The sequence below is a fragment of the Hemibagrus wyckioides genome, linkage group LG02 (assembly GCF_019097595.1).
Source record: "Hemibagrus wyckioides isolate EC202008001 linkage group LG02, SWU_Hwy_1.0, whole genome shotgun sequence".
Classification (NCBI taxonomy): domain Eukaryota; kingdom Metazoa; phylum Chordata; class Actinopteri; order Siluriformes; family Bagridae; genus Hemibagrus; species Hemibagrus wyckioides.
Genome location: NC_080711.1, coordinates 3,204,339 through 3,220,611, shown reverse-complemented (window position 1 = coordinate 3,220,611; position 16,273 = coordinate 3,204,339). Strand labels below are relative to the sequence as shown.

The following is a 16,273-nucleotide window of genomic DNA, read 5'->3' as shown; positions in this document are numbered from 1 at the left end:
CAGAAATTTAACTCATAGTCATACATGCTAATAATTCTCATAGGTAAAACTAGCTAGCTGAATAACATGAGCTGACTTTTTAGGAGTTCTGAGAGGAATTTAAGTCATATCCACTGTATAAATGGAAATAATCTCCACAGCTCAGGCTAGTAAGCAATAACGCATTCATGAGCTATGTTTACAGGATTTCTGACAGGCATTTAAGTGATGTTCATTAATGATAATAATCTCTATAGCTGAAGATAATTAATCAATGAAGAAAAAATAATTAGATGAATTTGTCAGATTCCTAAATAATCTTCACATCTGAAACTAGCTAGCATGATAACATGAGCTGGCTTGTCAGGATTTCTGAGAGGAATTTAGGTCATATGTAATATATAAATGCTAATAATCTCTGCAGCTCAAGCTAGCTAGCAAGATAGCATTCATGAGCTATATATACAGGATTTCTGACAGAAATTTAAGTCATAGTCATACATGCTAATAATCCCCATAGGTAAAACAAGCTAGCTGGATAAAATGACCTGACTTGTGAGGAGTTCTGGGAATATAAGCCTTATTTACTGTAGAAATGCTAATAATTTCCATAGCTCAAGCTAGATAGCAATTTGCAACTGTACCTAAAACTAGCTATTTAGGCAACAAAATAAATTTAATCATATTTATGGTATAAATGATAAATAATCTCCAGACTAGCTAGCAGAATAACATGACCTGACATGCCAGGATTTCTGAGAAGAATTTTTAAATCATATTTACTGTATAAACTCTAATAATCTTTACAATTAAACTAGCTAGCAAGATAGCATTTGTAAGATATGGTTGTAGGTTTTATTCATAAATGATAATAATCTCTATAGCTGAAACTTGCTAGTTAGAGATCACATGATAACGTGTTAGGATTTCTGAGAGGAATTTAAGTCATATTTATGGTATAAATGTTAATAATCTCTACAGCTACATCTGACTAGTTAGAAAGCATTAGTACGCAATTTCTGAGAGAAATTTAAGTGATATTTATAAATGGTAATAATCTGTATGACTCAAGATAGCGATCAAGATTAGCACTAGTGAGCTAACCTCTATATCTGGAACTAATTACAGAATACAATCCTAATTTTCTGAGATTTCTGTCAGAAATTAAAGTCATATTCTTAAATGTTCATAGTCTTTACTGCTCCTGAGTTTCATAATATCTCTTGCCCTTGAAGCGACTCAAATATTTGAATATAATATGTGACAATAAAATAAGAACATTAACTAATTCAGATATTACAGAACTCTTTTCTCATAAACGTTAAAACACTCAAAATCCGCATTTATCTCTGAAAGAAAGACACAACTGTGTGCTTCATATAAAGTTTATTCATATGTTCTGGGACATTTTATTCAAACAAAGAGAAAAATAAACAAAGGTTTACAATCACATCATTTCTTTTAAAAATAATAAAGAACATCATAAAACTGACCCACTCAGTTTCATTCATATTTTCCATAAGCTTAAATGAATGTTTTAGCCAGAAAACCTTAGTGAATAAACTGCAATCAGAGAGAATAGCGCCCCCTGTTGGCGACTAAAATCATCTTCACACTTTGCCTGATTAATAAATGTCATTATATACAGTCTATGGCTTACATTTCTGTTTTTAACATCCAGTTATATTAATGGTAATAATTACATTATTGTACAACTAAATAAAATACACTATAATGTAAAAATATATTGGTCAATCCTTCAATAACAGTCTGAGCAAGAAAGGTTTAAGACTAAGGAGTGTGAAGAAGAAGTAGAGAAGAAATCCTTACTGATGCACGTGTATAAAAGAGTCACATATGAGGTATTTTACCTGCAATAAGCTTTACGGAGACGAAACTCTGTAATATAAATGTAAAGTGAATAAGAAAGAGTGCTTTAGCATCCTTAGCAACTTTCTCAGTAATACTGAATTACAGGAACAGCAGGGTTCTGAGTTTGGACTGGGTTTAGAAACGTAATACTGTAGATTAAAGGACTCTGGCCTCAACCGTACCTGTAATCTGGAGCAAATCCAGTGTTCTGGCAAAACAATTTGTAACATCCCAGAAGCTTTTGTTTAAAGCTGCAAGGTTAATAACAACTGATTAGCTACCATTTGTACACCATATGTACACAATTGATCCAAACTGAACAACCTTTTGCAATATTAACAAGCCATGAATTTCAGACTTAATAAACCATGAGTAAGAGTAATATCTGAATTAAGACATGTACTAATTAATGTTGATGAAATACACTTGCACTGTCTGTTTATGTAAATCAGTGGCTAAAAATACGTCCAGGTTAATGAGCAAAAATTCTTTTCCAGATTGTTTAGAATGTTAAAGCTGATAACATCCTGAACTTCTGATTCGGTCAGAAAATTCTAACACACTGGTTAACGTACATGCCGATTATTTGGATTTATAATCTTTGTAAACATCAATTAATGTGTCAGTCTTTCTGTGTCATCGTATTTAGCCCTGTCTCCGCCCCAGATCTTTATTTGTTAGTTGCTCTACTGTGGTCACCTGCCCCATGTTTGGTCCTTGATACGTTTGTCTGTTTCTAATCTCTTGTATCAATATTTTTGTGAAGTATTTATTGCCTTATAAAGTCCATGTCATGTTCTGAGATTTGTCATTCCAGGATTTTGACCCTCGACTATTGTCCTGGTGTAATGTTGATCTGAGCCGTGCTTGGACCCCTGACATCGCTTCAAGGATCATGCCTTCACTTATTGCATGTTATATACTGCAAGCTTTAGTTATTGTGTTAATCTGACTGATGATGAATTAACGCTGAAGTTCATGGTTAGTTAAATCATGTTAGTGAAGGGAAACCTTCATGAAAAGTGTTGCCAGGTTTTAAAACCACATTGTGATCATCTTCCCAGTTAGGTCTAATGTATGTCTTGGCTTTGCTTCTATAGGTTGAGGCAAGAAGAAAAAATGAACAAATTCTTGCCCTGGGTTTAAATCTTTAAAGCATTTCTAGTTTCCTGTTGTGATTTGAGAACAGAAATCAAGAAATGGAGTGCGGTGAGGTGAGCAGAACAGGAAGAGAGAAGATCTTCAGGTTTGTTTTTGGTAAAAGTCGCCACAATCTCTCACTTCCTTAGATAGTTCCTCAATGTCACCTTCTCTTTTCTGTGGCCTGAGAAAACTGCAGCTGAGTCCATTTGCAATGTTTAAAATGTTCTGTAATTGCTACACACAGATTAAAAGAGAGGATCTGGGTCTAAAAATCAGAGTGGATCGGTTATCAAGCATTAATACGACACGGTGTGTAGGTCTTATGGTTAAAGAGTCACACCAAGACATATTCGGAGTGTGAGAAATCACCCTAGATCGATAAGATTCTCCTCGATATGGCCCGCCTCTTGCTGTTTCTTCTTCAGCCAATCAGCTCTCACCTGCTTCACCTCGTTTCCGTAATACTCGTGAAGTTTAACGAATTCGTCCATCGGGTCGAATCCCACCAAAGGCCACTCCCCGTACTTGGGGGCGGGGCCGTTTAGAGGCGTGACGTGGGCGTTTCTTTTGGGCCAGTGTTTCGGCGATCGTTTATTAGCCGATCTGATTGGCACGGATGGAGCGTGGTGGGTGCGGTGGCCGGGGTAGGCGTGGCTCGCACTGTAGCTTCTCATATCTCTGTGTGTCGGTGCAGAAATCTGAGCCAAATATGGCGATCCTGCATAGAAAGCGGCGATGACGGAACTGGACATTTTCACACAGGAATCTGTGGCTGTTGAAGAATGAGGAGAATCACTGAGGCTTTTCCCTTTTTTAACTTCTGTTAACAAAAAGAGAGGGAATAAAAAGAGAGTCAGATCCACATCATTAATCTCTTAATGGCATCATGAGAACTTTAGAGTAACAGAACTTTATCACACAAACTTTAATGCAGAAAGATTTCCTAAGAACCTTAGGCCAGGAACTTTAGAGTTCAGGAAGGTTGATCTGGGAATCTAAGACCTTTGGCTCAGTTACACTCAAGACAAGAACTTAGATGCAAAGACTTTAGCCTAGGAATTTAACATCCAGGAACCAAAAGAATATCATGTTCTGGTACTTTATCCCAACTTCAGGTCAGGAACTTTATACTTCAGGAACACTGGTCCTGGAACTTTAACCTAAAAATTTTGGCCAATTAACTGAAGGCCTACAACCTACATCCAAAGATGTTAGCCCAGGAATTTAAGACCCAGGAACCAAAAGAATATTATGTTCTGGTACTTTATCCCAAGCACTTTAGACCGGGAACTTCATAGTTCTGGAACACTTGTCCTGGAACTTTAACCTAAAAACGTTGGCCAATTAACTATAGGGCCAAGAACTTCCAACATCCAAAGAACCAAAAGAACATTATATTGTGGTACTTTAGCCCAGGAACATAAACCCAAAGAAATGAAGCTCAGGAATGTTAGCCACCTTATCTCAGAAACCTACAAAAATCAACTGTCAAGACTAGATGTTTAAGAACCCATAAACTGCTCACATTGCTCTACTTGTTGCTAACCTTGGTAAAGATGAGCGAGGTCCCTGACGAGCAGTGAGATGTAGATGTGGCTGGCTGACCGGAGAGCGTTCACCCAGCTCTTTCGGCTCGGTTGATCGTCTGAGGCCAGGTGATAGGAGCGAAGTCCAGGACCGGTGAACACCAGAGAGAAGGAGACGTCCGAATCTCCGGTTTGAACGACGCAGCCCTCGAGGACGATCACGCCAAGCAGACGGCGATCAGCCGGACGCTCCTGATAGAACAGAAGATTCCCTTTCAGGACAAACCAGCGGCGCAGGTACGACGTGTTTCTCCCTCTCTGGAGGAAAGAATATTTTTTAGATACATAGATAAACAAACTGAGGAAAAGCTGTAACCTTACGCTTTATGACATGAGAAAGAGACAGGGGTTTACACGCCGCAGTTTAATAATAATACAGGAAACAACATGTTTCATGCAAAAGCAACCATAAACAAATAAAAAAATCTATTTACTCTTTGATTAAAAAGTAATCTTAACCAGAGGCTTGCCGCCCTGGGAAAATATCGATCTTCACAGCTGTATCTCGCTGATTATTTTCCTATAACTGCACACCTGGACATAGTTTCGAGCAACTCTTTATGATCTTTTATTAAACTTTCCTCTATGGAATAATCTGATAATTCTATATACTATAGAAATAATCATGGTTTGTAATAAATCTCAGCAGTTTTACTTTTAAGATCAAGATTCTGCTTAGAATTCGAGCTAGATTTCTTCCATAAAAAACCCTGCTCAGGTCACATATACACACATTTCTGACTGATTTTCTCACATCATGATTGATTTACTACGCAAGAAAAAGCACATTTCTAAATTTTTGATCAGAACCATATAAATAAAGAAATAAAAAAGCCAAATTCAAATCTAAATCTAATCAAAGAGTAGACAAAACAAACTCACAGTGCAAACCTGGTCGCTGTTGTGTGTGTGTGTGTGTGTGTGTCTGTCTGTCTCTGCGGACGATCTGACAGAAAGTGAAAAGAGGCACCTAAATTTATAGCCGCCGCCACAACCAGAAAATTGCTGTTCCGAGATCTTACAGCGTGAAGCGGAGGTTATTACAGGACATTCCTTCTCCCGTGGGTTACTAGATGTCACGTGAGGCGTGTTGGGGGAACCCCTGGGTTATTGCTTAAGTTACGGTTATAAAAACAGACCCACCCTTTAATGCGTGCCAGATCTATTCAACTGAAAATCCAAAGCATGCGGTTGTAATGGGAAAAAAAAGAAAAGAAAAGAGCTATGCATGAAGAACAGGTTTTCTCAGAATGTAAACTACAGACAGGTAAAGAACAGGGCAGAATATTCCAGACTCGTACACAAGACCTCAATTGTAAATTTAGCTTCATTTATTAATAAAAAATAGGACATTAAAAAAAAACGAGGGCAAATGATCCCCTGGTGTACGTTCGAACTAATTACAGGGGGAGAAAAAAATGACATGTATGTAGGTGTGTTTTATTACAGTGTGTGCACGCTTACAGCCTCCTGTGTAGCATGTCTACGGAGATAACTATTTTTCCAAACAGGAGGCTGGTACTCTACACAAACAGGACATGATGCATGAACCTTTTTATAAAGATATCCCTCTTTATCCACCGGTGAGGTGCAGGACAGGAAGTGGGTTAAGATTCTCCGGTGGATCTTCATCACAGCGACGCTTGGATCATGTGAAGGAACTAAGGAAAAAAATAAAAAATACATTTAGCAGACGCCCTTATCCAGAGCGACTTACTTTTTTTGTCTCATTTTATACAACTGAGAGTTAAGGGCCATGCTCAAAGGCCCAGCAGTCGCAGCTCAGTGGAACTGGGATTCAAACTAATGACCTTCCAATCAGTAATCCAACACCTTAACCACTAATCTACCACATGCCTGCATTAAGGACAAAACTGGTGTGAATAATAGAGAGCAGTGGATTTATTTTTTGTACATAACCCAGATATTTAATTGTCAGGCTCATGTACAATAATAATAGGGTGCTGGAGGCTCAGTGGTAGGGTTCTCGCCTACCATGCGGAAGGCCTGGATTCAATTCCCAACCAGTGCCCAAACCCCAGCCACTGGATGCAGTGCCGGTCCCAAACCCAGATAAAATGGGAGAACCTGTGCCAAGTTGTTGTGTGGACCAGTTGGTCTGCTGTGGCGAAAGATCAACAACAACAAGCTCATGTACAGTAATGTTTTGCATGCATCTCTTACATGCATAGAGCTAGACATCATGTATAGACTTCTTACTATTCGCCTTAGAAACCGACGTACTGGTGATAACAGACTGTGAAAGATTTCATGATGGTTAAATGTAGAAAGGAAACTTGATGATCAACTCACAAGTAGTCAAAACAATGGATTACTTTAATTTAAAAAAAAATTATTTCTGAAAACTTGTCATGACTATTAGAGTAAAAGAGAAGAAATATATATATTTACATAACATAATTGGACTCTGATATTTTACACTATCCAACTCTGTAATTATAATATTTATTAATATTATTATAATATTTTATTTTTATTTTATAGTATTTATTATATTTTAAATATATTTTATATTATAATTTTTATTTTATTTTATTTTTATATATATTTTTAGAATTTTCTATTTATAATTTAAAACTATACAGTAGTTATAAAACCTGATCTGATGAATGCATTTAAAAAAAAAAAAAAAAAAAGGTTTAAGTTTAAATATAATTTTTGTAAATAAATTTTTTATAAATATTGTGGACCCCTGGCTGTGCTTCACACAATCCTGTCGTTCCCTTCAACACACTTTAACAACCGCTGCTTAAAGGTGTATTTTTAAAGCAGAAATTATAACATTCTGTAAAATGCTAAACTATAGCTATATAGCTAAAAAAAAAGACAGCAGCGTGGTGTGACTGATTAGTTTCCTATTCAAGCATGTCCCAAGCATGTTTTATTCCTCTTATACCACTGTGAATTATTTATTTATTTATTTATTTAAATGAATGAATGAACCGTTATGATTTTTTTATTCCTCTGTTAAAGCAGTCTGGTTCCTGTTATCATTTGCGCTATAGCAAATATAAAGAGTAATAAACTCTTGAAGTAAATAAACGTTAACTCTTGCCTCCAGAGATGTCACGAAGCGCTGAAACTGGAGACTCCTTCCATACCTTTACATAAACTTCACCTTCCAGAAAACTTTAGCACAAGTTAAACACAAGCACAAGTCCATGTGTATGAGCTGTTGCTATAGAAACGATAACATGTCAGAATGAGTGCATTGTTGATTGTTGTTGTCAGTGCTGCTCTTTTTAGTTAATTAATTAATCAACACCTTCCAACCAATCAGAATCCAACAGCGGCGGTGGTGTGATGTAAATTAATGACACCAGCGTGTAAAAGATGACATTTAACCATTCATTGGATCTAAAAACAAAATAATTACTCAGTAATGACATGAAACATCATTTATATTAATGATTTATCTGTAACTGTTTACGCTACAGGTAGAAAAAAACAGCACGGTCATTCAGGTAGCATCAGTGTAATTGATTCATGACAGTAGATGTAATAAATATTTATCATAGTGTGTGTTTATCTATTGATATTTTGTCATTTACACTAATTTCTATATTCATATGTATGCCTCAGTCCACATCCACAACAGAAGTCCATTCAACAGCAGGAATTCTTGCAATTCCACCATTATATTTGAATACATTTCTCACTAAACTATACATTAAACACTTATGTGACATTTATGAATTTATGATTATTATTATTATAGATAATACATGAACCTGAATGCTCTGCTTATGCCTTTGAATTAAATGGATATTACCGGTCACTTTAATCCTTATAGTTTAATCCTTATAGTTTAAACTTACCTGTATTATTGTCCTTATGCTTTAAATATCCTCTAAGGCCATTTTTTAGACGTCTAAAGTTTTAATTCGGGTCATCAAGTGGTCCGTGCGCTTAGACAAACCGGTGATGAACAATAAAGACATTTTCAGGTTTCATATTACCGGCGCTCTGACTCCGTCTGGCCGCATTCCAAACAGCTGCCTATTGACTATCTAGTGCACTACGTAAGGCGTACAACGCCGTTACGTCACACACTACGGAGTGCAGTGGTGTAGTGGCTAAGGGGTAATTCAGGATGTGAGCCGCCTTTCATGCAGCAACCTGTGTTGAAATATAAATAAACTACCTCCGACTACGACCCAGTTCCTGGTAACCAAAACCGCTAGACTGCGACGGCTGATGTTAGCCGAACGGCTAACGGTGTTTCATAAATCACCAATTCTTACTTTTCTGAGCGGTCTCGCACATATATATTTCAGAATAAATACATTTAACAAATTGTGGTTTCTCTACTAAATAAGGAGTCATGTTTCTGTGTACGCTAAATTAGCAGTATGACCGTAAATTTGTTGCTATGGTGACCAACCTGAGGAAAGGGGGGGAAAGGAAGGCATGTAGCAAGACGGCTAACATGGAAAAATATTAGCCATCAATTTTAATAGTATAAATTCTATAAAATAATATTTTAAAAACAAAGACCTCAGAAATGCATGTCCAAAATACATAAATAAATGCCAAAATTGATTTTATTCAAAATGAGTATTTAAGGAGCGTTCTATAGCGTTTGTCAGTAAAGCTAATGATTAGCGTTAAGCGAAATAAAGACTTTCAAAAAATGGTTGATTTTATTTTATGTTTTTTATTTTAACCAGGATGCAATTTAATTGAAACTCTATCTGGGAAGACATACACAACACACACTTCCAAATTAATAAAGTTGTGAGAGGAAAAAAATATGTTGGGAACGCCATGTTGGGCTAAACGTAAAAGCTAGCAATTTAATTAGGTATCAGTCAAGTAACCAAATAAAAGATAATATCAGTGAAAATATGAAACATTTGTCTAATATATCAATATTTCAGGTGTTTCTGTAAATGACTTTTAAGAAATGACGCTATAATCACACTCTCGCTAGCAGTCAAGCTAGGACGCTGTTTAGCAATATATGTAATTAACAGTATATAGCTATATAATACGTGAGTAATTACTAAATTATAATTTTATAAATTTATATATTGTTAAATTATATTTTAAAAGAGTCTATGTTACTGAGATTGGACTGTAATCATATACTACCTAGTTAATAAGCTTTTAGTACTTTTTTGTACATTATAAAAGGAAAAATGACAGCGGGATCATAAAATAATAATCTAATATATCGATATTTACCTCACATTTCCTGTCAAATGACTTTTTAAATGATGCTTAAGAGTGAAAGTGCACTGTCATTACAAACTAGTTAGCAGTTTAACTAGGTAAGTGTTATTAGATGTTAAAGTAGGTAAAGAAAAATAGGACATGATCACAAAACAAGACAGGAAACATAAAACAATACTCTAATATATCAATATTTACCTCACATTTACTGTTACATTACTTTGTAAATGATGCTTATTACTGAAAGTGCACTGTAATTACAAACTAGTTAGCAGTTTAACTAGGTAAGTGTAATTAGATGTTAAATTATTTAAGGAAAAATATGATCAAATGAATCCATATTTTCCTCAGACGTGTAAGTAAATCACTTTATAAAGATTTGGTGCTAATGCAACTACATTTAGCATCAAGTGCTAATCCAGTTTGAGGAAATTTTTGACCTCTGATGCTGTAAAGACTACAGTGGGCTGTTCCTGTGGTATCTTCTTGGAAACGTGGTGAACTCATGACTAGATTTGAACCGCAGAATAAGTTTAGTGTTTAGTGGAGTCGATATTTATCTTTAACGTTAATAAAAAAAAATTGTTTTAGGCGAACAAACATTCGTTTCATCTGCATCCTTCTTGTTTATGTAGAACTATTCACTGATACGTTTTCTATCTGACACAGAAATGTACGAAGAGAAAGAATGCAAGAATTTTACTTACACTTGACTCTTGCAGATTTCTGAAACTCTTCTTCTTTTCTGTCTTGTTCCTGTGACAATTTTCTGGTCTAAGTAAAAAAGAAATGGTCTAGGATGTCTGGGTAAAATAGTATTTAGAGTAGCTGTGATGAGGCAGGAGGTTATCATGGGTCGGCCCGGTGACTGAAAGTTAATTATTCTCTTTCTCGGTTCCTTTTCCTGAAAGTTTACCTTAACAGATTTTCACTATCAACAACCTAAAGACAAAAAAAACCCAAAATGTCCTGCGTTTCAAATCCTAATAATAATTTCAAATCCTTACACTCTGTTGAAGTTATAACGTTCTTTACCGATCAAATAGTAAACAATTAAACAATTAAAAAATCTTTAAATACAAGCAGAAATAAATAGAAATATTTTAAAGAATTTTAAAACAATGGATTGAACCCTAAACACCAAAATGCAGGAAGTTCTTGAAGTTGTTTATGTGGTGTTTCTACACACCTTGTCATTAGAGGTCAGATATTTCTGATGAGTTCATTTACTGTTATTTATTTGCCTGCCGGCTTTATGAGCTATGTCTGGCACTCGGTTTATGCTTGTGACAGGAAGTTTTCAAATCTGGTTTAGGTGTGTTCTCTGAAAAGAAATCACATGACACTTTAATTACACACACCTCCCGAATATTTATGCGATTTCTGACAGCGATGAGTTGAACCAGAACTAATGCAGGAGATTTACAACAACGGGGGTGAACACTTACGCAATCACCATTATTATAGTTTTTTATTTATCTTTTATGTATCATTTAGCTGTCCAAACACACATGAGTGCATAATTCAGCCTGTAATTGAAGTTCCTCTCTTCTCTGTTCAGCTGGCCCTTGTCTGAGAATCCTAACATCATCCAGTTCAAGAGTCTCACCAGTGGGAGAAGGTGCCAGTCCCTGCGACTGTCCACTGCCAGCCTATCCTACACCCATATTCATCAACCAATCAGTGACAAATAACAAGAATTTCCCTATTGGGATCAGTAAAGTCTGTCTGTCTATCTATCTATCTATCTATCTATCTATCCATGAAATGGTACAGCATTTCAAGAGCTTGAATTTCATGAAATCCTGATCATATTTCTGTGTGTACACGTAGGAGTAAATCTCACCAAGTGTTACACCAAGGGTTAGAAGGCAAATAGATGCTCTAAAGTGATGGGGAGACATCTAGTGATGGTAAGGAGAGTTAGGGAGAGTAAGACAAATGAGACTTAGCCATTCATACCATGAAAGGCATTAATGTTCAGAAGGCTGTTATTATGAATAGAATAGAATAGAATAGAATAGAATAGAATAGAATAGAATAGAAGGGGCAATATAAACATACACATGTAAATCATGATCATTTAGCTACACTCTAGATTCAGTAAATAAAATTAAAACAAACATTGTACTAATCGTGTACAGTGATTTGTGGCCATAACTGTAGGGGGCGCTAATACGAAACGTTTCCAAGTAACAAACGCCATCTAGCAGAAGAACAAGAAGCCGACGGTGCGAAAAACGTCACTTCCGTTTGTAGCTTGAATGGCGCAGATTCAATAGCAACCAAAATATCCAGGTAGGCGCGGATTCTCGTGTATTGCACAGTTTCTCTTAGTGTCTTCTTATTGTTCGAAATACAAATGTTTTTCTCATCAAGTACGGAGAACGTTGCTTTCAATAGTATTTAACGCGCTTGCTAACTTGCTAATGCGTTCGACTCGCGTCGGTTTGTTTCCCACGCGTTTATTTGTTAGATCCCGCCCCTCCAGCGCGGTGATTGGCTATAAGTGTTGCGTCTCTCGTGTTATGATAGGTTGGTAATCCTGGAGGCGTCTGTTGATTGGATGATAAACTTGTAGTAAAGAATAGTATAGGAAGGTATTTTAGACGTAATACGGGTGGGAAATAAATTCTGCACGTTTTTATTATTTACCTCTTTAGATGTGTCTTTAATGTGACTATACATAATATGCTTCATATATAGTCTTTATTTTGTCTCTTCTAGTTTATATACGTGGCTAAAGGTAATATTATTAGCCTGTAATTGATATTTTTTTCGATTATTTATTACTAATGAATGTTATTTTGACCCAATGATGATTTAATAACTTTTCAGAATGTCCAAAAGGAAAGTCACATTTCAAGATGGTGAAGAGGAATTTAGTTTGGATGACGAGGTTCCGAAAAAGAAGGTATGGGGGGTGTGTGTGTGTTTCAACATACAAATAACAATCAACAGCAGTAATCAGCATGCGAGTGTGCAGGTCTAAGTCACGTGACGCCCTCTTGCACTAACCAGGGGGCGTGGCTTACTTTTGATCGACAAGCTGTCAACATGCACAAACATGCGTCTGTCTAGTGAGAGTCTGCTCACCACTCCTGTTCAGCTACAGCTCTCATTTTTGCGTGATACAGACTAGAATTCTGAGGTTAATACACTTGGTTTTTAAATTCGTGCATTCTCTCTGTCCGCAGATGTACGATGAGGTGAGTGGACCCGGCTCGAGGTTTAAGGAGAAACACTCTCTGGACAGCGATGAAGAAGATGAGGGAGAGGATGGCGAAAAGGACAGCAAATACAACATCCTGGCCAGTGATGATATCGAAGGTGTGTTTATTTATGAGCGTGTTTTGTCACAGAGCACGCTTGGCCCTGTTGTTGGTGGGTGTGGCCTGGTCAGGATGTTTTTTTTTCTAGTAGTCGCTGTATATTAAAGGGAACTAGTTAAACATGTTAATAATTGCCATGCACCAGAAAATCTCAAGTCAGATAACAGCATGAGAACTAGAATAACGTGTGTGTGTGTGTAGGTCAGGAAATGGCCACGATCGACTGTGATGAAGGTGTTCCCATCACTCCCTTTAACCTGAAAGAGGAAATGGAGGAGGGTCACTTCGACTCGGAGGGAAACTACTTCATCAAGAAAGAGAAAGACATCAGAGACAACTGGCTGGACAACATCGACTGGGTGCGAGTTCAGCAGTGTTACCATGGCGATTTGTTTGCACAAGTTCATAGTTATGCTTGGGAAATCTTATTTCTCTCTTATTTTGCGTAGGTAAAAATCAAAGAGCAGCCTGTGAAAAAGAAAAAGAAGGGACTCTCCGCTAAGCGTCATCGCCGAGTCGGAGATGAGGACGAGGCCGAGGAGGAGAGACAGCGGGAGGAGAAACAGGACGAGGCCGAGGAAGACGCCGAGGAAGAGGAGGAGAGCGAGGCTCCGGAGGACCCGCTGGCTTCGTACACGCCACCCCAGCTCACAGAGGCCGTGGTGAATCTACTGCAGCCTGGAGAGACCGTCTCTGCTGCACTCCGCCGACTGGGAGGACTGGGAGGACGGAAGAAAAGGGGCCGAGTGCAGGACGGAGGCGAGCAGGAGAAAGACGAGACGTCCATCAGAGACACGGAGAAACTGGACAGGCTCACGGCGCTGGCCGACAGACTGGTGGTGCTCGGGGTATACGAGATTTATCAGCAGACGTATGAAAAACTGGCATACAGACTGAAAGGGATGCAGAGGAGAGACACGGCTGCCAAAGAGGACAAAGGAGAAGAGGAGGAGGAAGACGACGAGCTGGACATGTTCGGCGATCAGTTCGACGAGCAGCACGGCCAGAGGAAAGAGGAGAAGAAGCAGAAAAAGGACGAGGAAGCCGATAGCTGCTTAGGTAAAAGGGAGCCTGCTGTGTGGGCGTGGCTAGGAATAACGCAGATCACTGATTGGACCATAGATTACTTGTACAGTGTAATGTTTTAGATATGTTTTTATTTATCGATCCTTAGTGATAGTTATTTTATCCTAGAAATCTGGTGTAACGTTTGTGTTCACTTGGCTCATATCCTCCATTATGATTCGTCTGTGCTAATTATTTAAAAGACACGCCTAAATGTTCCTCCCTTCTCAGCTGTATGCACAAGCTTAAACAATCATGGTCTCGACTCAGAGACTAAATTCTCATCCTTTCCTCTCCCCTCACCGCTGTTGTCGGAGGAGTGCATTCCTTCATGGACTAGAAAATTCATTTCTACCCAAATGCACTTATTTTCCGTTTAAACGAGGTTGCAGAAGTTCTTGTGTACATCATGGCACAAGTCTTTTAATTCTTAATTTTATGTTTTTTAACATGCTGTGATTTGTTTTTGTTTTTTTTCTGCAGTGAGTGACGAGGTGATGTGGGAGTACAAATGGGACAATCAGGAGAACTCCGAGCTCTACGGACCCTTCAGCAGCCAGCAGATGCAGGTGAGAATCTTCAGGTCATGTCCACAACATTGGTGTCCTTCATAAGTAACGAATCGAAGCTGTAGCTCTAACTATTCCTTGAGCCGATCATGTGGTGCGTGTGAGCCGGTGATTCTTGAGTTCTTCACAAAAACATTTTTTTGGTTTAAAATCATAACCGTGGTTTCGTTTCTTCATCCTGGATGTGTACAAACTTTTACTGATGGTGTATAGAGGCTTTTGGAAGAAAAACAAAAGCTTGGAAGGAAGTAGAAGAGGTCAGTGGACTGTATTTAGTTTCAGTAGTGTAGTCTGGATAGACAGAAGGATATCCTCACACCTTGCAGTGTAATGGCTTTAAAGATAACGTTATGAGTGTTTGAGAGAGATGACCTGAATACGCTATATTGCCGAAAGTTTTGGGACACCCCTCCAAATCATTGAATTCAGGTGTTGGGCTCGGCTCCTCAGTTCCAGTGAAAGGAGACTGTGAGCCAGACCTTCTCGTCCAACATCAGTGCCTGACCTCACAAATGTGCTTCTAGAGGAATGGTCAAAAATTCCCATAAACACACTCCTAAACCTTGTGGAAAGCCTTCCCAGAAGAGTTGAAGCTGTTATAGCTGTAAAGGGTGGAACAACTCCATATTACATTCATGTGCATGTAAAGACAGATGTCCCAAAACTTTTAGAATGGCTCACAGTCTCCACTCTTATTCATCCCAAAGGTGTTCTATGGGGTTGAGTTCAGGACTCTGTGCAGGCCAGTCACGTTCCTCCACACCAAACTCACTCATCCATGTCTTTATGGACCTTGCTTTGTGTGCAGTCATGTTGGAACAGGAAGGGGTCATCCCCAAACTGTTCCCACAAAGCATGAAACTGTCCAAAATGTCTTGGTATGAAGCTGAAACATTAAGAGTTCCTTTCACTGGAACTAAGGGGCCGAGCCCAACCCCTGAAAAACAACAATTCCGTGATTTGGAGGGGTGTTCCAAAACTTTTGGCAGTATGGTGTATAAACATGGTGTAAATATGATGATAGTTATGTATCACGGTAGATGATTTATAATCCTGTTTTTAACCAGTTGGGGATTTGGGACGGTTTCTTTCCTATGAAGGATAATCAGGAGTGTATGTTTTTCCTCCAGGACTGGGTTGACCAGGGCTACTTTAAAGACGGCGTGTACTGCAGACGGGTCGACCAGGAAGGAGCGCAGTTCTACAACTCCAAAAGACTGGACTTCGATCTTTATACGTGACTCGCCCACATGCTCCATTATTTCATTTTCAACACTTGCTTTCCTTTGCCTTTTTAATGTGAGATATGTGTTCCTCTGAATCCTGATATCCACATGTGTTAAAGAGCCGGAGTAAATGTTTGCTATCATCGCCGTTTGATACCATGTACATTTATTTTAAAATAAAGATTTTGGTGAATGGCCAGATCTCTAGTATAGTATTTGTGTGTGTGTGTGTGTGTGTGTGTGTGTGTGTATGTCTCTCTGTGTTTCTGTCTGTGTGCGCATGTCTGTCTGTGTGTATGTCTCTC

The 16,273-nt window shown here is 38.1% G+C and overlaps 2 protein-coding genes across 4 annotated transcripts; one reads left to right on the top strand and one right to left on the bottom strand.

The window, feature by feature from the left end:
• Nucleotides 1-1,350: 1,350 nt before the first annotated feature.
• Nucleotides 1,351-10,633, bottom strand: pheta2 (PH domain containing endocytic trafficking adaptor 2). 2 transcript variants are annotated; one of them, XM_058404513.1, is made up of 4 exons: nucleotides 10,484-10,633; nucleotides 6,132-6,241; nucleotides 4,541-4,838; nucleotides 1,351-3,814 (listed from the first exon to the last, which is right to left on the bottom strand). In XM_058404513.1, exons 2-4 carry the CDS (start codon nucleotides 6,210-6,212, stop codon nucleotides 3,360-3,362), a joined length of 834 nt encoding a protein of 277 aa, XP_058260496.1. In that variant the 5' UTR covers nucleotides 6,213-6,241; nucleotides 10,484-10,633; the 3' UTR covers nucleotides 1,351-3,359. The 2 variants fall into 2 exon arrangements, with proteins under 2 accessions (XP_058260496.1, XP_058260501.1); XM_058404518.1 differs by lacking the exon at nucleotides 10,484-10,633 and adding an exon at nucleotides 8,420-8,543.
• Nucleotides 10,634-11,974: 1,341 nt separating this feature from the next.
• Nucleotides 11,975-16,169, top strand: cd2bp2 (CD2 (cytoplasmic tail) binding protein 2). 2 transcript variants are annotated; one of them, XM_058404477.1, is made up of 8 exons: nucleotides 12,011-12,074; nucleotides 12,504-12,522; nucleotides 12,615-12,690; nucleotides 12,974-13,106; nucleotides 13,310-13,467; nucleotides 13,558-14,167; nucleotides 14,657-14,742; nucleotides 15,873-16,169. In XM_058404477.1, the coding sequence occupies exons 3-8, from the start codon at nucleotides 12,616-12,618 to the stop codon at nucleotides 15,981-15,983; spliced, it is 1,173 nt and encodes a 390-aa protein (XP_058260460.1). In that variant the 5' UTR covers nucleotides 12,011-12,074; nucleotides 12,504-12,522; nucleotide 12,615; the 3' UTR covers nucleotides 15,984-16,169. The 2 variants fall into 2 exon arrangements, with proteins under 2 accessions (XP_058260455.1, XP_058260460.1); XM_058404472.1 differs by lacking the exon at nucleotides 12,504-12,522 and having other exon boundaries at nucleotides 11,975-12,074.
• The last annotated feature ends 104 nt before the right edge of the window (nucleotides 16,170-16,273 follow it).

Excerpts from the sequence above, each read along its gene's own strand:
- pheta2 (XM_058404513.1), bottom strand. The coding sequence starts at position 6,212 with ATGAAGATCCACCGGAGAATCTTAACCCACTTCCTGTCCTGCACCTCA. Across the intron at positions 4,839-6,131 it reads AGGGATATCTTTATAAAAAG|AGAGGGAGAAACACGTCGTA; the intron begins GTTCATGCATCA and ends TCTTTCCTCCAG. Across the intron at positions 3,815-4,540 it reads CCTCGCTCATCTTTACCAAG|AAGTTAAAAAAGGGAAAAGC; the intron begins GTTAGCAACAAG and ends TTTTGTTAACAG.
- cd2bp2 (XM_058404472.1), top strand. The coding sequence starts at position 12,616 with ATGTCCAAAAGGAAAGTCACATTTCAAGATGGTGAAGAGGAATTTAGT. Across the intron at positions 13,107-13,309 it reads GGCCAGTGATGATATCGAAG|GTCAGGAAATGGCCACGATC; the intron begins GTGTGTTTATTT and ends GTGTGTGTGTAG. Across the intron at positions 13,468-13,557 it reads GGCTGGACAACATCGACTGG|GTAAAAATCAAAGAGCAGCC; the intron begins GTGCGAGTTCAG and ends TATTTTGCGTAG.